General features: G+C 39.0%; 1 protein-coding gene across 1 annotated transcript in view; it reads left to right on the top strand.

Annotated features, from left to right (window-relative positions):
• The window catches only part of MFSD14A (major facilitator superfamily domain containing 14A), a 46,952-nt gene that overhangs the window by 9,244 nt on the left and 11,149 nt on the right, over positions 1-26,559 (top strand). The window contains exons 2-8 of the mRNA XM_068964258.1: positions 6,875-6,970; positions 17,061-17,123; positions 17,847-17,974; positions 19,827-19,941; positions 22,582-22,800; positions 23,069-23,182; positions 23,904-23,975. Coding sequence (XP_068820359.1) covers positions 6,875-6,970; positions 17,061-17,123; positions 17,847-17,974; positions 19,827-19,941; positions 22,582-22,800; positions 23,069-23,182; positions 23,904-23,975 — 807 coding nt within the window. The remainder of the gene's footprint in view (positions 1-6,874; positions 6,971-17,060; positions 17,124-17,846; positions 17,975-19,826; positions 19,942-22,581; positions 22,801-23,068; positions 23,183-23,903; positions 23,976-26,559) is intronic.

Here is a 26,559-nt window from a genome sequence, read left to right as displayed (position 1 = left end):
GTATTCTTTCCAAATTGTCCTGGAATTTTGATTTTGGATTGCTGTTCCATTAAACCTACCGCCTTATGTCAAAAGTCCTACCTCGAACTTTTTGTAATTACAGACTAGCAAAATATTTTTAAAATTTGTTAATTTTATTAAGATCTTATATTACTTTTGAATTTATTTAAAACAGGATAGAGAGATATGTATATAATAATAGCTCTCAAAATTACCAGTCCCTTGGGGCAAGGAACTCTCTCTCCCTCTGCCCTGCTTTAAAGTATTGGATTAATCAAGAAGTTTCTACAGTTTTTTCCATGCCATCTTACACAGACACCCACACACACTTTTTTCTCCCACCCCTGGGGACGTATGAGAGAATGGCTTAGGAGGGCCAAGCATATACAACTACCTATCTTTTTCCATTCTAGTTTTACACAGTAGTTTTTCTCTTAGATAAATAAAACGTTTTCCTCTTATGTAAAGTACAATCATGCCTATTAGAAAAGGTTTAGAAAACTCAGAACAATATAATAAATAATTTTATGTCACTTAAAATCACTACCTAGTATAAACACTATTAACGTTGAGATTTTTATTTTGTTTTTCACAGTTGAAATTATTCTACATATACAGTTTTATATCCTGCTTTGATTTTTTTTTAATATAACATTGTCATAAACATGTTTACATGTCATTATAGATTCTCCATAAACAGTTTTTGACTGCATATTATTCTATGATTTATATACCATGATTTGATTATAGGATATATAATTAGGTTGAACGTTTAGATTTATGTATTTCCTACTAAAAGTGATTCTGCTATGAACATCTTTATGGTGAAACTTTTTCTGAGTGGTTATTTCTGTGATAGAATTTTATGAGCTGTTTTGTAAATTGTTTCTATTCTTTATAGTGTCTTAAGTGCTTTTGTATTGGTTTTCATGAATGCTTTACCTAGGTAAGATATTAATCTTCTGCTGTTTCTCGCATCTTACTTCGTTTTCTTTAAATTCAGCGAATGCTCTCCATGTTTTTCTCAGATCAATATGCCTAAAACGAATTGATCTTTTATTCTTTCTGCTTTCCTCACTGTCCAACTGACTAGGCAGAAGCTGAAATCTTTTCATCTTCGATCTTCTCTGCCCTCCTCTGCTACATCTAGTCGTCCCCAAACTGAGGGCTTACACTGTCTCTGAAAGATGTTTTGTATCTATACAGTTTGCTCCATCCCCACTACCTGTCGTATTTCTCTGTGAAGTTTTCCCAGCTCTGTCCTTGGGTGATTAAGATTGCTTCACTGAAGCAGCCACTTTTAACACGCTTATTTTCTTCTAGGCTTTTGGCTCTATGTGTATATTTATACACATTGTCATGTAATTATCATCTTACTGTTCATTAGCATTTCCCAGACAGTTCTCTAAGAAACTCAGGTGTTCTTGACATACCGTCTTTTGTATGACAGAAGGATTTCATGGTCACATTTGGAAACCAGTGCATACTGTAGCTTTCTGGAGATTCGTAATATGCATTAGTGTGTTAAAGGCCCTGAGAAGTTCTACGTATTCTAATAGGTATTAAATATATGTGATGATGAACAAAACTAGTTTGGAGCTTACTAAATCCTACGGACTTTTTCCCTAACCTTGTCTTACTATACTTGCTCTGTTTGGTACTGGGCGTTATTGTTTCCTCTCTAAAACTGCTCCTTTGTCACCTGTGACACTGTATTCTCTTGATTCTCCTGATATTTCTCTGCTGGCTCCTTCTTTATTTTCATGAGTTCCTTTTCGTCTGCCCAATACAGTAGACCCATGAATGTGGGTTTGAACTGCATGGGTCCACTTATATATGGATTTTTTTTTTCCCCCCAATAATGCATACTACATGGTCTGCAGTTGGTTGAATCTGCAGATGGGAGAGCCTGGATACAGAGGGCTGGCTGTGAATTTATACATGGATTTCTGACTGTATGCCTGATGCCCCTAACCCCTGTACTTGGTGATTCTTGACTAAGCTGGTCCCCCTGTCTTTTTACACTCTATCTCACCTACTCTGGTGGTTTCAAACATCATATTTGCTAATGTCTAATTGTTTTAGTCAGCCCTCAAAGGACAGTAGAAATGTTTTAAGTGCAAGGGCTATCTCTTATATAGAATCTGAAGTAATTTTGAGCCTTCTAGGGGAAGACAAGCTAGGAAGCTACCAGCCTCCACTAGTAGAAAACCAGACTAAAAAACTGGAAAGTCGCCTTGACTCTCCTTCTCACGTTTGTCAAATTCTCTGTTTCAAATCCTGAATTCTCATGTCCATTTCCTCCCCTCCATCGTCCATGCCACACCCCTATTTCATGCCTTCATCATCTCGTGTGTGAACTGATTCAAATAGCTTGCTTCTGTGTGCAGTTTGCTGTTCAGTTACATCCTTTAGAAAATCACCACAACGTATTGACAAATGCAGGTCTCATCACTCAGTTCTCTTGCTTAAAACCCTTAAGTGGTTTTCCTGTATCTCTAGAGTGAAGACAAGAACCTCCTTAACAAAGGATAGAGCCATCTCTTCTCTCTTCCCTTAACCTTTAACTGTCATGGCTGTTGTTTACTTCATCTGGTTTTTTTTCTCTAATGTAATTGTCCACACTACTTCATTGTCTTGCAATAACGTTTTCTTGGTTCCTAACTTGTATGGATTAATATCGCTTTTATTGCAGTTTTCTATAAGCAGATGATTATAGTGAGACTTCTTCCTCTCTAGACTGAGCTCCTGAGATCAAGGAGTGTGTTTTACTTCTAGCACCTCTGGTGCTCTGTGTTTGTTGAATGAGTCTTGTACAAACTCATTCCTCATCATGGACCTTCAACTCTTATGTCTCCCAAATCCCACCCCATCTCTGTTGAATCTAATTCCTCAGCTGCAGGTTCTACTAAGGGGGTTTCCAGGTACCTAAATTCTGCAGGTTGGGAGAGACATCTACTTTTTTCAAATGATGTAGCACCATTTTTAGTGTACAGAGAAATCCAAACAGTGTTAATATTTTGCACATAAGACTGAGTATGTTGAATATGTTGCAGGAAGAGGAACCCCTTCAGGGTCCAAGAGTGTATGTTCTTGTCTGACACTGGAAATGAATTGTCTGAGGAGACACACGTGATGACAAAGTAGGAGACTTTATTGGGAAGGGGTGCCTAGGCAGAGACCAGCAGGGTCCGAGAGCCCAAGAAGGTTGCTTTGCCACCTGGCTCTCAGTCTTGGGTAGTTATGGTGATGGGGTTTGTTTTCGGGTCATCAGGACTTCCCTGGTGGCTCAGACGGTAAAGCGTCTGTCTACAATGCGGGACACCTGGGTTGGATCCCTGGGTCGGGAAGATTCCCTGGAGAAAGAAAAGGCAACCCACTCCAGTACTCTTGCCTGGAAAATCCCATGGACAGAGAAGCTTGGTGCAGGCCACTGTCATGGGGTTGCAAAGAGTCGGGCACAACTGAGCGACTTCACTTTCACTGGCCAGTCATTCTGACTCAGGGTCTGTCCTGGTGGTTCATGCATCGCTCAGCCAAGGTGGATTCTAGTGAGAAGGACTCGCAGGTTGGTAGGACACAGGGGCTGGTGTCTCTGCTCTTCTTTTGACTTCTTGCAAATTCTTTTGACTGGTGATAACTTGTTAGTTTGCATTCCTTACCAGGACCTCTTTGTTAAGACAGCTTATGCAAGTGACTGCTATCTTGCCTGGCCACGGTGGCTGGTGTCAGTCAGTGTTTCCTCTAACAAATGTATTTTTAAAACCTAACTATGAGATTGTTATGTGTATTGATTAAACTTGTTTTTCTGTTACACAAACTTGTCAATGGAGACAGAGTTAATGTTACAGGTCGTTTGCTTTTCTATCAATTTAGTATTGTCTTTAGAAACACAAAGTCCAACAATTGAAGTAATTTTTTAAATATGATTTTATTTACTTATTTTTGGCTGTGCTGAGTCTTAGTTGCTGTGCAAGTTTTTCTCTAGTTGCTATGACAGGGGCTACTCTCTAGTTGCAGTTGACAGGTTTCTCGTTGCAGTAGCTTTTCTTGCTGTGGAGCATGGGCTTTAGGGCATGCAGGCTTCAGCAGTTGTGGCTCCTGGGCTCCGGAGAACACACTCGGTATTTGAGAGACATGGGCTTAGCCGCTTCACAGCATGTGGGATCTTCACAGATCAGGGATCAAACTGTTTTCTTCTGCATTGACAGGCAGATTCTTTACCACTGAGCCACTAGGGAAGCCCTGAAGTAATCCTTAAGATACCTGTAAGCAGCAGTGTAAGATACTGCTAGCAGAAGCAACAGGCAAAGAAGAAAAGGAAAGATACACTCATCTGAATGCAGAACTCCAAAGAATAACAAGGAGAGAGAAGAAAGCCTTCATCAGTGATCAGTGCAAAGAAATAGAGGAAAACAATAGAATGGGAAAGACTAGAGATTCTTCAAGAAAATTAGAGATACCAAGGGAACATTTCATGCAAAGATGGACACAATAAAGGACAGAAACTGTATGGACGTAACAGAAGCAGAAGATAGTAAGAAGAGGTGGCAAGAATAAACAGAAGAACTATATAAAAAATATCTTAATGACCCAGATAACCATGATGGTGTGATCACTCACCTAGAGCTGGACATCCTGGAGTGCGAAGTCAAGTGGACCTTAGGAAGCATCACTATGAAGAAAGCTAGTGGGGGTGCTGGAATTCCAACTGATATATGTCAAATCCTAAAAGATGATGCTGTGAAAGTGCTGCATTGAATATGCCAACAAATTTGGAAAACTCAGCAGTGGCCACAGGACTGGAAAAAGTCAGTTTTCATTCCAATCCCAAAGAAAGGCAATGCCAAAGAATGTTCAAACTACCACACAGTTGCACTCATCTCACACACTAGTAAAGTAATGCTCAAAATGCTCCAAGCGAGGCTTCAACAGTACGTGAACCAAGAACTTCAGATGTTCAAGCTGGATTTAGAAAAGCCAGAGAAACCGGAAGTCAAATTGCCAACATCGATTGGATCATCGAAAAAGCAAGAGAATTCCAGGAAAACATCTACTTCTGCTTTATTGACTACGCCAAGCCTTTGACTGTGGGGATCACAACAAACTGTGGAAAATTCTGAAAGAGATGGGAGTACCAGACCACCTGACTTGCCTCCTGAGAACTCTGTATGCAGGTCAGGAAGCAACAGTTAGAACTGGACATGGAACAGCAGACTGGTTCCAAATTGGGAAAGGAGTACATCAAGGCTGTATACCATCAACCTACTTGTTTAACTTTATATGCAGAGTACATCATGCAAAATGCTGAACTGGATGAAGCACAAGCTGGAATCAAGATTGCCGGAAGAAATATCAATGACCTCAGATATGCAGATGATACCACCCTTATGGCAGAAAGTGAAGAGGAACGAAAGAGCCTCTTGATGAAAGTAAAGGAGGAGAGTGAAAAAGCTGGACTGAAACTGAACATTCAAAAAGCTAAGATAATGGCATCCAGTCCCATCACTTCATGGCAAATAGATAGGGAAACAATGAAAACAGTGACAGACTTATTTTCTCCAAGATCACTGCGGATGGTGACTGCAGCCATGAACTTAAAAGACGCTTGCTCCTTGGAAGGAAAGCTATGACCATCTAGACAGCATATTGAAAAGCAGAGACATTACTTTGCCAACAAAGGTCCATGTAGTCCAAGCTCTGGTTTATCCAGTAGGCAGGTATGGATGTGAGAGCTGAACCATTAAGAAAGCTGAGCACTGAAGAATTGATGCTTTTGAACTGTGGTGTTGGAGAATAGTCCCTTGGACTGCAAGGAGATCAAACCAGTCCATCCTGAAGGAAATCAATCCTGAATATTCATTGGAAGGACTGATGCTAAAGCTGAAGCTCCAATACTTTAGGCATCTGATGCAAAGAACTGACCCATTGGAAAAGCCCCTGATGCTGGGAAAGATTGAAGGCTGGAAAAGAAGGGGACGACAGAGGATGAGATGGTTGGGTGGTATCACGAACTCGATGGACATGAGTTTGAGCAAGCTCCAGGAGTTTGTGATGGACAGGGAAGCCTGGTGTGCTGCAGTCCATGTGATCGAAGAGTTGGACATGACTGAGCAACTGAACTAAAGTGTAAAGTTGATTTTATATTGTCTTTCTTGTGTGTATCAAACCCCAGATCTCACATACTGCTCAGAACTTTTCTGCTTTTGAATCATGTTGGTATCTGTTAAGATTCTTGCAACATAATTCATTTATGTTTTGCAATCAGTGCAGTAGTCTCATAACTTTCCTTTGTTTTTCCCCCTTTTAATCTATCTGTTATACCTTTGCCAGGATGATATTTTCTTAAAACTTTCATCTGATCATGAGCCTTACTTAACATCTTTTAGTGGCTCCCCGTTGCCTTCAGAACTGAGCAGACTCCTTAGCCTGGAAGTTAGCCCTGTGTGCCTCTAGCTCGTCTCTCAGTACTCTGAGCACGCAGCCCGTGCTCTGGGTGTAGAGTCCTGTGATTCCTGCTCTCAGCCATTACCACCACTGCACAAGAAGCTTCCCTGACTACTGCTGTCCTCCTGCCCTCTCCTACTCCTCACCTACCTCCTTTCCATTCTTCCAGCCTTCCTCCTGGTGTTCTGACATCCCCCCCACCCCCACCCCGGACTTCCTGTTCCCATTGCAGATGGTGTTTACATAATGTATTTATTTGTTTCTTTGTATGCCTCCATCATCTTGAGGACAGGGACAGTGAACTGTCCTGATGTTTGGCAGAGTATCTATTGCATGTATGTTCTCCGTGGATATTTGTCGACTGTTGTCATTACTGTTGGTAATTCTGGAGTACACTGTTAACTTTTCAAACTCTTTGTTTTTGTAGCCTCAAGGAATAGGTTCTCCTAGTGTTTATCATGCAGTTATCGTCATCTTTTTGGAGTTTTTCGCTTGGGGATTATTGACAGCACCCACCTTGGTGGTAAGTAATCCTTTAACTTATTTTTCACTGGCTTTAAAATCTTTTCTCTTCAACTTGGTGGGTGGGGAATGGCTTTTTTACCTTTCCGAGGTTAATTCTCCCACCAGTGTCGTCAGCCCTTTAGTGTACTGAGTTTTACTGCTTTAGTTGTCTTTTCCAGCTTCCACTTCTCCCTTACTTTTTGATAGGGCTTAGGTGGGTGTGATTGTTCTGATGAATACTGGACAAATTTAAGCGGGGGCTCAGTCACCACTCTGCGTAGAGTGGAAACGATTCTTAGACAGGCTTAGGAAATGATGTCTAGCCCTGAATCAATCAGCATTATCATTTTGAAATTCATTTCTCTAGTTACATTTTCGAAATATTAGTTTTTCAGTTTAGGCCAGGTATCTAGAGGTGACCATCTAGGGAGGTCATTCTTTCTATATCCCTAAGCTGATTTTGCTCAAATATTCCCAGGTTCAGAATCTTAGAAAAGACCTCTCTGTAAGATTGAACATCTTAGGTAATAGCTAGTTTTCTCCTATCAGTATAGAGGAGGGGAATGGAATGAAGGAAGAAGTAGTTACAGTAGAACTCTGTACATCTTGAAAAGTGTAATCACAGCTTGCCAAATCCCAGAAGAACAGATTTTTAAGATACTTTAAAGAGATACTTTCTTATATTTTCATGAGCTTGTGTGTTGATATCCAAAAAAGACTTTGATAAAGAGTTTATTATAAATAAATTGAATGATCATATATATAGATAGTTTAAACTAGTCTAAGAAAATTTATGTTCCATATTTCTTGACATATTTATTATATGGTTACATAATCATTACTGTATCTACATAAAACACTGATGTCTAATAGTCATTTTGAATATACAAGGCATATTTACAAATACTGCTAAAATAAGTTTCAAAAGAAAATGAAATCTCAAATATAATTCCTTTTGTAATAAACCATGCTTTGCAAGTTACGACAGTTCCCTGAATGAATGACAGTTCCCTGGCATATAATTTTAAGAATTCTGATTTGATTATGTTTTGAAATCCTTTCTTTTTTTAAAAAGGAAACAACTCATTTACCTGTAATGGGTGATCAGTTTTACATAAGTGAATTTTCAAAATAATTGATATGTGACATTTAAATGTCTGACTTTTTTAAAATTTAATAATTTCTGATGGGAATTTTTCAAATAATTTACACATTTCCTGCTGTCATAATCCATGAACACTGATTTGAAGCTTCATCATATGATGCAGGTTCATTATGACATTTGTATCTGCATTATACTGTAATAACCTGATGTCAAGTGCTACTGGGGTGCTATAATGACTGTTCTCTCACGGTGTTTAAATGTTTATTTATTTGGTTGCACTGGGTCTTTGTTGCTATGCGCGGGCTTTCTCTGGTTGTGGCGAGCAGGGGCTACTCTTGGTTGTGGTGCCTGGGCTTCCCATTTTGGTGGCTTCTCTTGCTACAGAGCGCAGGCTCTAGATATATAGACTTAAGTAGTTGCTGTTCGAGGGCTCTAGAGCAGGGGATCGTAGTTGTGGCACACAGGCTTGGTTGCTCCACGGCCTGTGGAATCTTCCCAGGCTACAGATCGAACCCATGTCCCCTGCATTGGCAATTAGATTCTCATCCACTATACTATATTAGCTTTCTAATATTTCAGTGTGCTTATTTATAATCTACCAATTCAACATATCAATCTCTCTGGCTGGTGTTTAGTCTCACAGTGTAAAGGACTTGAGCTTTGCAATAGCAAACAGTTTGTATATATTTATATTATGATGAGTCCAGGCACAGTCTTAAGCACTATAAATACATTATTATTATTAATCCTTAAAGGATTTCTTTGCAGCTGAAGATGGCGAAGCTCTACACAGTCAGCAAAAACAAGACCAGGAGCTGCCTGTAGCTCAGATCATGAACCTCCTCATTGCAAAATTCAGACTTAGATTGAAGAAAATAGGGAAAACCACTAGGCCATTCAGGTATGACCTAAACCAAATCCCTTACAATTATACCATGTAAGTGAGAAATAGATTCAAGGGATTAAATCTGATAGGCAGACTGCCTGAAGAACTGTGGATGGAGGTTTGTGAAATTGTACAGGAGGCAGTGATCAAGACCATCCCCAAGAAAAAGAAATGCAAAAAGGCAAAATGGTTGTCTAAGGAGGCCTTACAAATAGCCATCAAAAGAAGAGAAGTGAAAGGCAAAGGAGAAAAGGAAAGATATACCCATCTGAGTGCTGAGTTCCAAAGGATAGCAAGAAAAGATAAAGCCTTCATCAGTGATCAATGCAGAGAAATAGAGGAAAACAATAGAATGGGGAAGACTAGAGATTTCTTCAAGAAAATTAGAGATACCAAGGGAAGAAATTTCATGTTGAGATGGGAACAATAAAGGACAGAAACAGTATGGACCTAACAGAAGCAGAAGATATTAAGAAGAGGTGGCAAGAATACACAGAAAAACTATACAAAAAAGATCTTAATGACCCAGATAACCATGATGGTGTGATCACTCACCTAGAGCTAGACATCCTGGAATGTGAAGTCAAGTGGACCTTAGGAAGCCTCACTACGAACAAACCTAGTGGGGGTGCTGGAATTCCAACTGATTTATTTCAAATCCTAAAAGATGATGCTGTGAAAGTGCTGCATTGAATATGCCAACAAATTTGGAAAACTCACCAATGGCCACAGGACTGGAAAAGGTCAGTTTTCATTCCAATCCTAAAGAAAGGCAATGCCAAAGAATGTTCAAACTACCACACAGTTGCACTCATCTCACACACTAGTAAAGTAATGCTCAAAATTCTCCAAGTGAGGCTTCAACAGTACGTGAACCGAGAACTTCAGATGTTCAAGCTGGATTTAGAAAAGCCAGAGAAACCAGAAATCAAATTGCCAACATCGATTGGATCATCGAAAAAGCAAGAGAATTCCAGGAAAACATCTACTTCTGCTTTATCGACTATGCCAAGCCTTTGACTGTGAGGATCGCAATAAACTGTGGAAAATTCTGAAAGAGAGAATGGGAGTACCAGACCACCTGACCTGCCTCCTTAGAAATCTATATGCAGGTCAAGAAGCAACAGTTAGAACTAGACATGGAACAGCGGACTGGTTCCAAATTGGGAAAGGAGTACATCAAGGCTGTATACTGTCAACCTACTTGTTTAACTTTATATGCAGAGTACATCATGCAAAATGCTGAACTGGATGAAGCACAAGCTGGAATCAAGACTGCCAGGAGAAATATCAATAACCTCAGATACACAGATGACACTACCCTTATGGCAGAAAGTGAAGAGGAACGAAAGAGCCTCTTGATGAAAGTAAAGGAGGAGAGTGAAAAAGCTGGACTGAAACTGAACATTCAAAAAGCTAAGATAATGGCATCCAGTCCCATCACTTCATGGCAAATAGGGAAACAGTGAAAACAGTGACAGACTTATTTTCTTGGGCTCCAAAATCACTGTACTTGGTGACTGCAGCCATGAAATTAAAAGATGCTTGCTCCTTGGAAGGAAAGCTATGACCATCTAGACAGTATATTAAAAAGCAGAGATACTGCTTTGCCAACAAAGGTTCATCTAGTCAAAGCTCTGGTTTTTCCAGTAGGCAGGTATGGATATGACAGTTGGACCATTAAGAAAGCTGAGCACTGAAGAATTGATGCTTTTGAACTGTGGTGTTGGAAAAGAGTCCCTTGGACTGCAAGGAGATCAAACCAGTCCATCCTAAAGGAAATCAGTCCTGAATATACATTAGGACTGATGCTAAAGCTGAAGCTCCAATACTTTAGACATCTGATGCAAAGAACTGACCCATTGGAAAAGACCCTGATGCTGGGAAAGATTGAAGGCAGAAAAAGAAGGGGATGACAGAGGATGAGGTGGTTGGGTGGTATCACGAACTCGATGGACATGAGTTTGAGCAAGCTCCAGGAGTTTGTGATGGACAGGGAAGCCTGGTGTGCTGTAGTCCATGGGGTCGCAGAGAGTTGGACTTACAGAGGACTGAACTGACCTGAATCATTAAAACTACTTCATCAATGAGGAATTAGCCTCATATTGATGCCAAAAACTCAGCCTTCTTACATGCCAAATCAAATCTCAGAGAGAGGGTTTTGATTGAATTAGAAAAGAAAAGCTTCATTTCTTTGCCAGGCAGAGAGGGACACAGTGGGCTTCTGGCCTCAAAAACTGTGTAATTCCAGCCAAGGAGGATTTAAGGAGGATTTAATGAAGAGTTAGGCAGCAATAGCTCAAGGGTGGGGTTGCTGATAACATTAGGACCTGTACTCCTTTAATCTCATCCAGGGTAAGTTTCTTGATGAGTTTATCGGGTTCCTTTTGTCTGGCCTCAGGTGGTCTGTGCTATGGAGAATGCTGACATCTTCCATTTGTTTGGTTTTAAATCTATAAAATGACTTCCCTGGTGGCTCAGACAGTAAAGCGTCTGCTACAATGAGGGAGACCCGGGTTCAGTCCCTGGGGTCAGGAAGATCTGGAGAAGGAAATGGCAACCCACTCCAGTATTCTTTCCTGGAAAATCTCATGGACGGAGGAGCTTGGTAGACTACAGTGCATGCTCTCGCAAAAAGTCAGACACACTGAGCAACTTCATTTCAAATCTATAAAAGAGCTTAAAGATATTAATTTGTGTATCTATAAAAGAGCTTAAAGATGTCATTACTGATTTGGAACCAGAACCCTGCTCCAAGGCTTACTGTTGTTTTCTGGTTTTTGGTCCCTTAACGCTGCATCCCTTCCCTTCCTGGATTGGCAACTGTTTGAATTCGCCCTTTGGAACTCAGGAAAGGTCATGAAGACTGAACAGAAAAGCTCCCCAGGTCCAGGAGCCTGTACAGTGTCCTGCTTGGTTTCAGTAATACAAATGAGGAAATTAAGGATTACGAGAGTTAAGCAGCTTGTTTTGTTCCAGTTCTCAGTCTTGGAGAACACTAGCAGTAAGTGGTTCACACCCATGTTTTAGGTAGTTGAGGTTATTGGCAGCCCAACCACTAGCTAAGTAGAGAGATTTAAATATTGGCTAAACTATGCAAGCCACTGAAAAAAAGTTTCTTGCAATGATCCCATAATTTATGTAGCTATTTTTAAAATTCATTTCTGGTTTATATTTTTTTCAATATCTCAACTTTTTGTCCAGTTTTGATATCATTTCTTTTCTAATTAGAAAGAGATTGTCTTCTTTAAGAACAAGGAAGAAAAGAAGTCCAGTTATTTAATATAAATAACTTGTTTTTTTGTAGCTATGGGAAAACTTTGTGCTTAGTATATTCTTAACTATTTTTGCTAATTAAAACATGGAAAGTACCTTTGATTTTGATTTTCCTGTTGCTTTCTCTTTCTTTCACTTTTTTGAATTCCGGTCAGGCAAATGAAAAGTGCTATTTTGAGACTTAATGAATTATTTTTTTCCTTTGCCAGCATAAATATACTTCTCAGAATTATTGCTCTAACATTGGTGCCAGTTATTTCATCAAAAGACTTCTCCCCACCCCCATCATTATTGTAATAGTTACTGGTTTTTCATATTTGACTTTTTTAAGATGGTGAAATGATGAGTTGTGGTTTCGTGGGACAGTTGTCCATATTATCATAGTCATAATTCTTTACCTTTTTCAATTTTTTACTTTATTTTTTTAAATCAACCATTCTCTCAGAAAAAATAAGTTTCAAATATTATTGACTGTTAAGTTCAGAGTTTTATCTTTCTAATTCTTCTTTCATCTTTAATGTATATACATTTTTTAAATAGGCGGTTTTTATGCTCTTTGTTTTTTAGTTGTTTGATGGGGAAAACCTTGGCTGAAGAGATTTAGGCAAACCAGAGATTGAGTTGTAGAGACTGAGTGAGTGAATGAAGTCGCTCAGTCATGTCCAACTCTTTGCAACCCTGGGGACTGTAGCCTGCCAGGCTCCTCCGTCCATGGTATTTTCCAGGCAAGAGTGCTGGAGTGGATTGCCATTTCCTTCTCCACGGGATCTTCCTGACCCAGGAATCGAACCCGGCTCTCCCACATTGCAGGCAGACGCTTTACCGTCTGAGCCACCATTGGCAGAGATTGTTAAACTCCAGGTATTGAATCTTTCCTGGTGTTTTGGCCTTTGGGCCTTGGAACTCCAAGAATCTTTGAAATATCGCTGAAGAAATTGTACACGAGAAATCTATATATACACAAACCTCTATATATTATATCAATGTATGTTACTTTTTTTTTTGCCATGACACAGCTTGAGGGATCCTATCTGTGCTCCCTGCAATGGAAAACGCAGAATTCCAACCAATAGACCACCAGGGAATTAACTATATGTTACTTTTTTAATAATCAGTAACATAATATGTGCCTGTTGTAACCCTTAAGCAATATATAAGCATGACAGGACAGGCAAGTTCTCCTGAAGTCCTGTTTATCCCTCCAGGCACCCTTCAGTTAGGCAATTTTAGCTTCAGGTTATGCTTTACCAGCCTCAGTGAGACAGATTGGCCAATTGGAGGTAAAAGATTTCAGCTTTTACAATGTTGTTCAGTCGCTCAGTCAAGACCCCATGGACTGCAGCATGCCAGGCTTCCCTGTCCTTCACCGTCTCCTGGGCTTGCTACTTATGACCAGGGGTAGGCTCAGACATATGTATTTTTTAGAAGTGATTCTCATATATCTAGTATACATCACTAATTAAGAACCAATATAGTAATTCAGTGTGGGCTTTTAAAAAAGATTTTGCTCATTTTGAGACTTTCTTTGCAATTTTTTGTTGTTGACTTCATTAGCAGTCCTCTTTTCTCTGTTCTGGACTCCTACTCTCCCCAGTGTTGGGGTGTGGGGAGAAGTGAGTTCTGGGGTAGAAGGCACCAAGCTGTAGCACTTTGTTCTTTTTCCCAAAAATCTGTTAACCTTTAAACATCGTTTACTTCCGCCTCACGAGTTTTGAAACTGATCATAAATGGTGCCTGCTGGAACAGCTCTTATGTACATCTTAAAAGGGAAGATGAGAGTGAAGATATAAGTGAGTTTATTTGTATTTTATGTTCATCTCTCTTCCCATACACAACTCTCAAAAATTACAGAGCTTAAGTATTTCAGTTTTCAAAGATACTCTTTGAATTAACTCATTTAACCAAACTTAAGATGTATTAGTTATAATAAATATTTGGTTTTGGATTTATAATAGCCTTTGTTTTAAAAAGCAAGTTGAAGTTAAAAGAATTTTAAAAATATTTTCATGTGTTTGCAGTTACCTTTGAGTTTGAAGCTCATAGAGCTTATAGAGCATTGTTCTAGAATACAGTCGAAGAACACAGAATACAGTCAAAGAACGAAAGCTATGTTCTATGTGGCAGGCCTCTGCAGGAGAGGATGGTGAAGTCTCCATGAAGGGGATGTATGTTAATTACATAGGAGAATTTTATACTGGCAAATACTTTTAAGAACTGTAATCTTAACACTTTGAGAGGTTATGACTATATGGTTGGTTCATAATGGTGTTCAAATAGTGATTGTTGGTTGACTGAATAATATACATTTAGGTTAAAAGAATTAACGACAGTAGGATCTATAATGCTAAGAAGTGGCTTCACTTTTTCAGTGGATTGATGGTTCTAGAAATATTTGATGTTCCAAACTGCTAGATGCACAATCTGTGTTAAGGAGCAAGACCCTGGACTCCAGACCTCCTACATCTCTTCTGTATAAATGTCTTAGTATTTTTTTCTGAGAGATAGTTTCTGTTTTTTAAATTGGTTAAGTCAGTTTGCATGTTATATTAAGTCATTTTGAAGGCAGAATTTTTAACCTGTTAATTATGAATGTTTAGTGAACAGTTACTATATAAAGGCACTATCTTTGAGGTACCAAAAGAGATAAAAATATATTAGATGCAAGGCATATATAGTAGATATAGTGCCTGTCTGTCCTGAATAAGTTTGAAATATAATTGAAAAGAAATATTTATTAAATACCTTAAGACAGAAAAAGTATAAGAACGAGCTAACACAGAAGTGTTAGTCATCAGTCGTGTCCAACTCTTTGCTACCTCATGGACTGAAGCCCGCTAGGCTCGTCTGTCCATGGGATTCTCCAGGCAAGAATACTGGAGTAGGTGGCCATTTCCTTCTCCAAGGGATCTTCCTGACCCAGGAATCCAAACTTTATCTCCTGTATCTCCTGCATTGGCAGATGGATTCTTTACCTCTAGTGCCACCTGCGAAACCCCTTACAAAGCTGTATGTGAGAGTGTTGTAATTGCCTATTATATGGTCCTAAAGGAGAAATAGATTGTTTTGGATAGGAAAGTTTGGTAGCAATGTGGAAGATTTGGAGGAAGACTCATTGGAAAAGACCCTGATGCTGGGAAAAATTGAGGGCAAGAGAAGGGGGTGACAGAAGATGAGATGGTTGGATGGTGTCACTGACTCAATGGACATGAGTTTGAGCAAACTCAGGGAGATAGTGCTGGACAGAGAAGCCTGGCCTGCTGTAATTCATGGGGTTCCAAAGAGTCGGACATGACTTAGTGACGGAACTACGACGACAGAGGGGAACAAACATTTAAGATGGACAGGATATCATGTGTAAAAGTATGAATATTGGAAAGCACAGGAACATTCTAAAAACAGTAAAGAGACCAGATTGATTAGAATGAAAGATAGCCTTGCAAAGTGAACTGTTATCAATAGGATTTAACATATTATAAAATTTCTTGTAGGTATTCATTATGTCCTTCAGTCTTTCTAATACCAAACCCATTCTTGTCCCTAAAGAAAACTGGCCATTAGTAGTAACTGGAAGAAAAGCAGATTTGAGTTATGAAAGGTTTGGGGAAGCTATGGCCAGAGCAAATACTGCTAGCCTGGTTTTTTGTAAATAAAGTTTGATTGGAACAACCATGCCTATTCATTTACATATAGTCTGTGGCTGCTTTGATTGAGTTGAGCATCTATGACAGAGGCTGTGTGGCCTGCAGAGTTAGAATAAACTGAAAATATTTACTCTCTGGTCCTTCACAGAAAAAGTTTGCAGACGCCTTCTTCAGATCCATGAGTCTTTACTATAAATAACAAATAATAGGATTTCTAAACTACTAAGATTTCGGGCCATATGATTATTTGTCGTGGAGGGTGGGACAAGGGGAGCTGACTTGTGTGTTGTAGGATGTTTAGCAGCCTTCCTAACCTCTACCTAATAGATGCCGGTAACACCTTTCCTCTCCCTCTCCACTGCCACCCTCCTCCATCCCTCAGGTTGTGACAGAAATGTTTCTGACATTGCCAGGTGTCCTTTGGGGATCAAAATCACCCTCGGTTGAGAATCACAAAATATATGAATACCATAAACGTGATGTTTTGCATGTTAGTGATTTTGAGTAATAAATATTTCTTAATTTTATTGTTGTGTGCTTTGTTGCTCAGTCATGTCTGACTCTTTGTGATCCCACGGACTGTAGCCCCCCAGGCTCCTCTTGTCCATGAGATTGTCTAGGCAAGAAGACTGGAGTGGGTTGCCATTTCCTTCTCAGGGGATCTTCCTGACCCAGGGATTGAACCCAGGTCTCCTGCATTACAGGCCGATTATTTACTTTCTGAGCCACCTGGGAAGCCCAGTTTTATCTCTAGGTCTGCTTTTGGCAATTAAAATTTCTCTATTTATTCTCCTAATCTTCTATCTTAGATAATACACCTATCTGTAAAGGGAGTTGTAAGTCAGTCAGTTATATGTAGGAAGCAGGATAGCATAGTGAATAAAGCATGGACCTTCAAGCTTGACTTTCTGCCTTACTGTGATGTTGGATAAGATATTTAACCTCTGAATGTATCAGTTTTCCTATAGGGCTGCTATGAAGAATTAAAGGAGATAATGTGCTACAATGTGCAGTTTAATGCCTTGTGATATAGTAAATGCCATGTGAATGTTTAGTATTATTAGTATTTACTCATACTCATAGTGTCATACAAACCTAAAAATTACATGAAATAAAATTTGATTGTATTATGAAGGGGCAGTTCAACTTTTACTAGGACTAAAATGTAGCATGAGCTTTTTATTTTGTTTTTATTTTTTAGGTATTACATGAAACCTTCCCTAAACATACATTTCTGATGAATGGCCTAATTCAAGGAGTAAAGGTAAGATCAGTCCTGTATATATACATATGTATATGCATGTACACAAACATGTACGCATACACTTACATATATGTAATTCTGCCAGTCCATTATGCTATTAGATCAATCTGCTAAGTGTTAATTTTTACAATTGGAGTATATACCTCAGGGGATTGCGTAACACTTTTTGAATGAATTGAGTTCTAAATCGATTTGGCTCAGGTATAGCCAACTATGTATAATAATGATAAGCCACATCATAACATATTCCCCTGTGTTTTGTATGTTGGCATTTTCATTATGGAGATCTGAGCACTTTTGTAAACTAGCAACAAGAATATATATTGAAGAGAAAAGAACTATTTAGAAAATATACGAATATGAAATATATCATTATGGTATTGATTATTCTACATTTTCTTTACTGTTGATTCCCTGTGATCAACAGGTTTATAAACAGAAAATAAGCATATAATATTCCTTCTAGAATTGCTAGTATAGAGTTGTAGTCAAAAATTCATTAGAACATTTAGTATTTAATGTGCTACCAAAGCCCTGCTGATGATTCTGGACAGTCTTGGGAATTTTCAGTTATGTACAGACAAGAAATAAGCTCCTTATCTAAAATTTGGTGATGTACTAATTTTAGAAATAGACTTGTTTAAAATTCTTCTTTAAAATGATTTATTTTTGTCTCATCAATGTACATAGTATATGTATTTTCTTCATTTAACTTTTTTTTAGGGTTTGTTGTCATTCCTCAGTGCCCCTCTTATTGGTGCTCTTTCTGATGTTTGGGGCCGAAAATCCTTCTTGCTGCTAACAGTATTTTTCACGTGTGCCCCAATTCCTCTAATGAAAATCAGCCCATGGTATGTACATATTCAGATTATAGCAATTAAATATTAACTGTTAATTATTTTCTGAATTTTCCCTCATTTCTTTCACTTTTTTCCATCTTATGTAGGTTTTGAATATATATTTCTAATACATTTATTCTTTGATACAGATAAAATATAGTAGATGAATAATACAGCTAATTAAAAATATAGTAATAAGTAATAAAATGTTTTGAACTTGTTGCCACTGTAGAAAGCATGTAGACTACTAGCTCACCTGCTTTTGGATTTCATAGCCCAAATTTCAAAACAATATTTTAGGGATTGGATAGAGTTGCTAACTTTTAATTTTCTTAAGTAGAATGTTTAAAAAAAACAACAAAACACAGTTTATCATCATTAACTGCATTAATTAGGAAGAGACCTAGTTATATATCAGTTAAGTCCCAAATAGTAGTTTCTCAAAACCAGGGAAACTCATTGCTAATTGCTCTCTCCATGTGAAAGAAGTCTGGAGCTGAGCAGTTCAGAGCTGATATGGCAGGTCCTAGAAACCAGACTATTTTCATCTTCATGCTCTGCCATCTTCTGCTGTCACCTTGCTGTCCAGGATGGTTCCAGCTTGTCACCTTCAGGCAGCAAGGTGGAAAGAGTGGCTTAAGAAGAGCACATCGCCTTCTTTTAGGGAAACTTTAGAATTTTCACCCAACCACTGCTTGTGTCTTTTTGGTCAGATTTCAGGCACATCCTAGTTAAGAGAGACTGGGCTCTTGGCCACCTTGATTAGAATCAAAAGTCTCACTGGGGAAGAAGGGAGAGAAAACTCACAATGAGAATGATTTTCCCAAGATAATAGAGCCCAGTTTAGTTGTAGATAACTGTATTAATTCTTTGACTAACGTCTTCGCCACTTGAGTGTTAATGTTAGTTACTTCTATGTCATAGATGGGCTGTATTTCCATGGAGTATCTAGAACCAGGGGTATTTATGGGGCAGGATCTTCCTTTCTCATAGGTGAGATGTTACCCTAAAGGCCAAACCCCTGACGAATGCTGATCATGTAAATGAAATCTTACTAACAAATCTAGCATATGAACAAATTATTTGCTGTGAAAAGCAGCATGTTAGAAAAAAATCTAGTAAGCAGTAAAGTACTGGTGGCATGATATTTTGAAAGTGAAGTGTAATTATACTTGACTTAAAAAACTGAAAGTCATCATTACAACAGAAACTTCTTATTCTCAGCAAGGTATGTTTGAATCATGAATAGCAAAATGTAGTTTGCTTTTTAAAATGGCTTTTGTTCATTTTATAGTATTTATATTGGACACTGCCATACAGATTTCTTCTATATATATGGAAACTGAATTCTTCGTTTTGGCAACATTTGAAGAGCTAAAGATAACTTATGGAAAAACATCTAGTTTTTCATATATAAACTTAAGGTGATAGAAACTGAGGAACTAACTTGGCCCCTCAGTTTTATTTACTAAATTTTGTTTTTTTGTGTAGTACTGTGATGGGAAATAAGATGAATTACAGTAAACTCTAGTTTATTGCTATTTTTAGTAGAAACAACAACAAAGCCACTTAATAAAAGAACAAAGCCACTTACCAACAGTTGGGTAAAAAATTGACCTGAAAACATTATCTAATTTTAAATATTCCTGCACAGTAGCTGAGCTGCTATTGAAGGCCCACTTCTAGCCCAATGTTTTTGTAATATCTGGAGCTTATGATTTATAGAAGAATTAATCTATGAATTGTCTACTAGCTGTTGACTGAAATGAGCTGTTCTTACATTAGTTCACTTATAGAAATGAAGGTAGATCAAGGTAACGGTAATTGTTCTAACCTTTTCTTGTCAATTGTCTTTTAATCCTAGGTGGTACTTTGCTGTTATCTCTGTTTCTGGGGTTTTTGCAGTGACTTTCTCCGTGGTATTTGCATATGTAGCAGATATAACCCAAGAACATGAAAGAAGTATGGCGTATGGCCTGGTATGTTAGTCTAATACCTTTATCTGCTGGAAAACACCCCATATTGTCTCTTATTACAAGGAGTACAGCCTTTGCATTACAAGATTATTTTTACATAAATGCATTTTATAAAAATCACCCATTAGATTATATTAAAAAATTTTTTCAGTACAAAAGCCATGTAAGTTCTGCTCTTTTCATTCAGTATTTGTCAGACACGGCAGATTTGAAACTATAGTGAAATATTTTTACCTTATAAAAGTTCTTTTTAATAGACTACTAAAGGAACTATTTAATATGTAATAAGACTAAAATAGCCGGGGTGTTTTTAAACAGCTTCCCGGGTGCCACAGTTGATAAAGAATCTGCCTGCTCAATACAGGAGGCAGAAGAGATGCCAGTTTAGTCCCTCGGTGGGGAAGATCCCCTGGAGGAGGAAATGGCAACCCACTCTGGTATTCTTGCCTAGAAAATCCCATGGACAGAGGAGCCTAGTGGCTACAGTCCATGGGGTCACAAAGAGTCAGACGTGACTGAGCATGCACACATACATACTCTAAAATTATCCATTTTGTGTGGATAGATAAATCAGTTTTGTGGCCATAGTCCAGATTGTTTGTGTTTTTGCTAAAGTGATTTATTTTGTCTTAGCTAAATCCTTGAAATTAATAATTTTCAGCCTGGAAGCTTCATGTTTTAAAGGCACAACTAGTAAATGACAACTTCAGTCTTCTCAAAGTTATATGGATGCAGATAAAAGAGGTGAAGGTGATCTTTGTGGCCCTCCTGTTCGGTCAGGAACAAACAGCCACCAGGTGGGGAGAACTGAGAAGGGAAGTGACATGAAATAACCTACACTCTGATTAGGCCTTTCACTCTGCCTTTGCACTGTGATCCTGAGAATATTCCCAGATACCTCATTGACTTTCACAGTGAGAACCATTGCCCCTTTCCCAGCTCAGTGCCAGAGCTCTGCCTATGCCCAGGTCCCTACCAGAATCCAGTTTTAAAGCCTCTCTATCATCCTGAAAAGTTCCCTTGGGCACATCTGGCATCCATCCCCACTTCACCCCTGACCTCAGGCAGCTACTTTCTGTCTCTGTAGTTTTGCTTTCAATAGAGATTTCATATAAAGAAATAACGTAAAATGTAGTCTTTTGTGTCTACACGCAGCATAATCTTAGGAGGTTTTCCTATGCTGATACATATGTCAGCAGTTCTTTTTGATTGTCGTGTGGTATGCCACTGTGTGGGACATACCACATCTTGTTTAGCCATTTACTAGTTGATGAATGTTTGGGTTGATAGCTAGATGTTGATAGTTATTAGCATTTTATATATTTGTCAGATAGTTGACCACTGACAATTGAATTGCTTATCCTGAATGTGTATTATTAATAAACAGCTATAGGAACTTCCCCAGGTGGTCCAGTGCCCAAGACCCCTTTAAAGATAAACTTTAAAGTCTTTCAGCTGTATTTTAGCCAGTAAAAATTCATTTAATTTTAGTATTGGGGGAGAAGTCCCAGTGGCATTGAATTTCCATAGAGTATCGTTTTAGACTCTTTCCAGACTGGATCCCTGGTGAGGGAACTCTAAATCCTGTATGCCACAACTAAGTTTGCATGCTACAACTAAAAATCCCGCATGCTGCAGCTAAGACCGGTGCAGCCAAATAAATATTAAAGAAATAATAAGCAGCTATAAATAAGCACTCCTGTGCAGGTTAAATGCTCCATGCAAAAGTCAGAAAGAGCATAGAAACGATAAAGTGCAGAGTAGTGAGCAGGAGCTCCTGGACCTTCAACATTAATTTCTAACTGCCCTCTGAAGAGTGTGTCTCTATCTACTGTTGTCTCTACCGTGCTGTCTCATCTACTGTTGGTTTGCAAAACACTTTGCCCAGTAGGCCAGATATGTCTGGGATTAGCAGTTTTTCTCCACCTGTGTCTTCTCTACTTTGATCTGCATCTTCAACCAGACGTGTATGGACTTCCTCAGAATTTGAGAGAGACATGGTTAGAGATGTGCTCAGCGTCAAGGATCGAAGCTCTCGTTCTTCCTAACCCTACCACCTAATGATGACCAAGCTCAGTTTTGTGCTGTGGCTTAACACTGTTACTGCTGAAGAGATAAACTTTAAAGTCTTTCAGCTGTATTTTAGCCAGTAAAAATTCGTTTAATTTTAGTACTGGGGGAGAAGTCCCAGTGGCATTGAATTTCCATAGAGTATCATTTTAGACTCTTTCCACAGAGCACCATGGGACTGTGGAGGCACCCTGGGGACCAGCATGCCTGGCAGCTGGGGTAAGGGTGGGTATTTGGACAGTAATCCAGGCTCCCAACCCTTCTTCAACTAAAACAATTTTGATTTATTTTTAAATTTATTTTTACTTATAACTTTGTCAGCAGGATTTATTTAAACAGAGGGCGCCAAGGCTCAAAAGAAAGTTTGAAGCCACTCTCTTAGAGGTTATGACATATTTCTAGTTAAGAATCTAATTCTTTGCTCCTCCTGCAAAAGAAGAATGTGTGAGAAAACCAGCACAGGGAGGAGGAAAGGGAGCAGTAGGAGGACTGACGTCAGTCAGCGTCGCCCTGGTGTGCAAGGAGCCAGGGCGTCCTTACTGGTCTCTTTCTATTGATATCGATTTGCTGCAGGTTTCGGCAACGTTCGCTGCAAGTCTGGTAACCAGCCCTGCAATTGGGGCTTATCTTGGACGAGTGTATGGGGACAGCTTGGTGGTGGTCCTGGCGACAGCGATAGCTTTGCTAGATATTTGTTTTATCCTGGTTGCTGTGCCGGAGTCATTACCTGAGAAGATGCGGCCTGCGTCGTGGGGAGCACCCATTTCCTGGGAACAGGCTGACCCCTTTGCGGTAACTTTATACATTTTGGCAAAAACATGAATGTGTGATTCAATGCAGCATTAATGTTTTGTTACGGATGTTTCTTTGGGGAAAACATCGTGATGGATTTTTAAAACTACTTTGGAAACTTCAGAATAGTTTTGGGGAGGATGAGAATAAACTGGGGGAAAAAAATGACAACTAGGTGTCTGTATGTACACTGCCAGATGACACATGTTCTTAAGCATAGTTCAGTGTTTTGATATAAAACCTTATACTGGTCTTTTTCTTGTTCTAGTCGTTAAAAAAGGTGGGCCAAGACTCCATCGTGCTGCTCATCTGCATTACCGTGTTTCTCTCCTACTTACCAGAGGCAGGCCAATATTCCAGCTTTTTTTTATACCTCAGACAGGTAAAATTCTTTTCTATTAAAGTGGACTTTTCCTTCATTGTTTAGTGCCTTAATAAAAAAATTTAATCTTGAGAGAGCTATAAGAATAGAGACTTTTTAAAATGACTATCATTTTAGAAATAATGGTTCGCTAGAATTAACTTCCTAGTTAGTGTGACTGATGCATTTCTATTAAGACTCTTGGCTTAGGCAAAAAGAGATAATCTTCTGTCAACGTGTGTGGTTTGAGTTTATGTGTTCCTTACAGAGGTGACGGAATGCTTTAATCCATTTACCTGCCCTGTACAGTCTCTTTGTGATTTAGAGCATATACTAATAAAGCAGCTAGCCAGAATGAGAGCATTAGTTTTTTTCTCCTTGACACTAATCAAGTAAGATTAAGCCTTTATCAATATGCATGAAAATTACAAAGTGGTACAATATTTATTTGTAAAATAGATTTTAAATGCTTGATAGCAGTCTCCAATTTAGGAAATCAAAATTAAGGGATCAGGATTTAAATTTAACTTAATCTGAGTTAAGTAGCTGTTTCTTTCATCGTCTTGTTATAATTTTGGTTCTCAGTGAATGCCAGATTCTTCCTTTGAGTAGTTCTCTGATTATGAATGAATTGCATTTTCTTTTCTTGGCCTATTTAATGTTAATATACAGGTAGTTATGTTAGTATGGTATTTGTTGTGCTTTTATATTTATTAACATTACTTTTTTGGAAATCCTCTAGATAATGAAATTTTCACCAGAAAGTGTTGCAGCATTTATAGCAGTCCTTGGCATTCTTTCTATTATTGCACAGGTGAGTTTCTTTCTCATTAGAGGGAGAGATGTTTGAAGGTTCAGAGATAACAATTCTGTTAGTGTAGGTAGTATTGATTGACACATACTAATCAACATATGATGTGTAAACAAGAAAGACAGTGTATCGATTTATACTAGAATATAGTCACCTGCATAAAATCAGAAATTTTATGTTAGTCTTGTTCTACCGTTCAATGATTAATTCAGTAAATGTTTATTGAATCATGAGTCACACTCTTGTGATATTACAGTGAACTTAACTAAATCCCTGCTGTTGTAAAGTTAGCATTCTTGTGGGATAAGATGAATAAAGGTGTCGGTGTAAACATACCTGGTGTAATGAAAACTAGAGAAAGGGGTGCAGCACGTGGCCAGGGGCAGGGTGGTATTTTATCTGGGAGAGTGGGAAGGCTTTGCTGATACAAGCGACATTTGAGCCGAGACCCAAAGGAATGAGGAGCAATCCACTAGAATACCTGGAGGAGGAGAATTCTGAGCCACCAGCACAGCACTGCACCTCTGAGAGACCATTCCTAGATGTGTAAAAAGCAGCCAGGGGACAGGATGGCCCTGGTGGAGTGAACAAGGGAGCGTGTCATGGAATTAAACCCAAGAGGTGGAGAGGGACCAGATGTGTGTGGGGTCTTCCAGGCCTCCATAAGGCTTGATAAGAAGCTAGGAAGCCATGGGAGCGTTTTGAACAGAGAAGTGACATGAAGGTATTTTTATCTTGGAAACCCAGTTGGGAGCCAGTGGTTGTTTGAAAAATAAGATATTAATTAACACAGGAATCTGGATTTCCTTAGGAGATATTTCATCCTGACCTTTGTATTATCTCTGTTCCATACTTTCCCCAAGGTGGAAAAGACTCTCCCCTTTCTTCCTGTTTGGCTTTGATTTTCACACACACACACACACACACACACACTCTTGACTTTTTCTCACACATACACACACACTCTTGGCTTTGATTTTCTCACACACACTCACTCTCTCTCTCTCTCTCTCTCTCTCTCTCACTCTCACTCACACTCACTCTATCCTAACACACTTTCCCATCTGGAATCCAGGCTCCTGGGTTGCGCTTTGTCTTACTGTACTCTTAAAGTGGTAGGTAAACTCTATTTGATGGTATTCGTGGATGGTTCACCATCTCCTCGGTAGGATTGCTTCTGCAGATCTCATCATTTATGAATTTCTGGTAGGTTTAGTTAAAAACTTTAAATTCTGTAATATCCTTCCCCCATGACTTTACACACGCATACATGTGGCACTAATTATTAGTCCTATTTTTAACCTCAGTTTTATCCTAAGAATCCTTGATCTGGAAAAACACTGCATTTAAATATTCATTCCTTGCTGCCAGAAATGTGTTCTTTATCTTTGGAGGAAAATATAGTATTGCCGGTATATACAAATAGCTTTTAAAAAAAACACCTTTCTGAACATGAAGTAAAGTGTACTAAGACTAAAGCTTGATGAGTTACCAAATGTTAGCTGACCTTGAATCCTGAGGTAAATCTAGCCTGATAGTTACATCTTATCTTTTTCATATATTGCTGTGATTAGATTTGCTACTATTTTATTTGATTTGGATCTTAAAGAGAACAGGCTAACAGTTCCTATAATGACACTTAAGAGGTCAGTAGCTATACGGTCCTAAGTTCTGTTTCATACTTAACTGAGTCTGGAAGCTGTAGGTGGGCACCTGGTAAATTTGAGCACACTGGACTGCTTGAATGAGTAATTGAAGGTGCTTTAGAGGAAATTTTCCCTTTGCTCAGTAGATGGCATCAGGTACAAAGGATACAAAATGGAAAACAACCCTAAGAAGAGCTCAGAATCAGGGCAGGCAGACATGTGAACCCAGGAGGGAGCATGGTTGGGTTAGCCTTAGAAAGCGTCCTGCAGTAGCAGGTTCATGAGGGCTGTGAATCTGGGAAGGAGCACGCCTCGGCCTAGCTGGCGTTGATAGCACAACAGATACTGTATAGAGAAACATGGTCCACAAAGAATGCAGTACTTAATTGACCAGTTAGCTTTGGGGGCCTACATAGGGATGTCGTTTTTGAGATGTAAAATCACATTTCTGAAAGTGAGAAAATTAATTAAATTTCAAAAACAGGTGAATAGGAGTAAATAGATCAGTCCTGGGTGTTCATTGGAGGGACTGATGTTGAAGCTGAAACTCCAATACTTTGGCCACTTGATGCGAAGAGCTAACTCACTTGAAAAGACCCTGATGCTGGGAAAGATTGAGGGCAGGAGAAGGGGACGACAGAGGATGAGATGGCTGGATGGCATCACCGACTCGATGGACATGGGTTTGGGTGGACTCCAGGAGTTGGTGATGGACAGGGAGGCCTAGTGTGCAGCAGTTCATTGGGTCGCAAAGAGTCGGACACGACTGAGCGACTGAACTGAACTGAGCCTGCATGTAAATATTGATAATTATAGTTTGTCATTATGTGAATTAAAATGTCAAGTATAGTTTACAACCCTAAAGGTAGAACCATTATGTTATGTTTTCATTTCTGGCAGATATACAATTGAGAATGACTTCTCCCCTGTTGACCTCTCAA

Source organism: Capricornis sumatraensis, chromosome 2, assembly GCF_032405125.1.
Source record: "Capricornis sumatraensis isolate serow.1 chromosome 2, serow.2, whole genome shotgun sequence".
In the NCBI taxonomy this organism is placed as follows: Eukaryota; Metazoa; Chordata; class Mammalia; order Artiodactyla; family Bovidae; genus Capricornis; species Capricornis sumatraensis.
The sequence above is the reverse complement of the archived record's forward strand: the minus strand, read 5'-3'. Positions and strand labels throughout refer to the sequence as shown.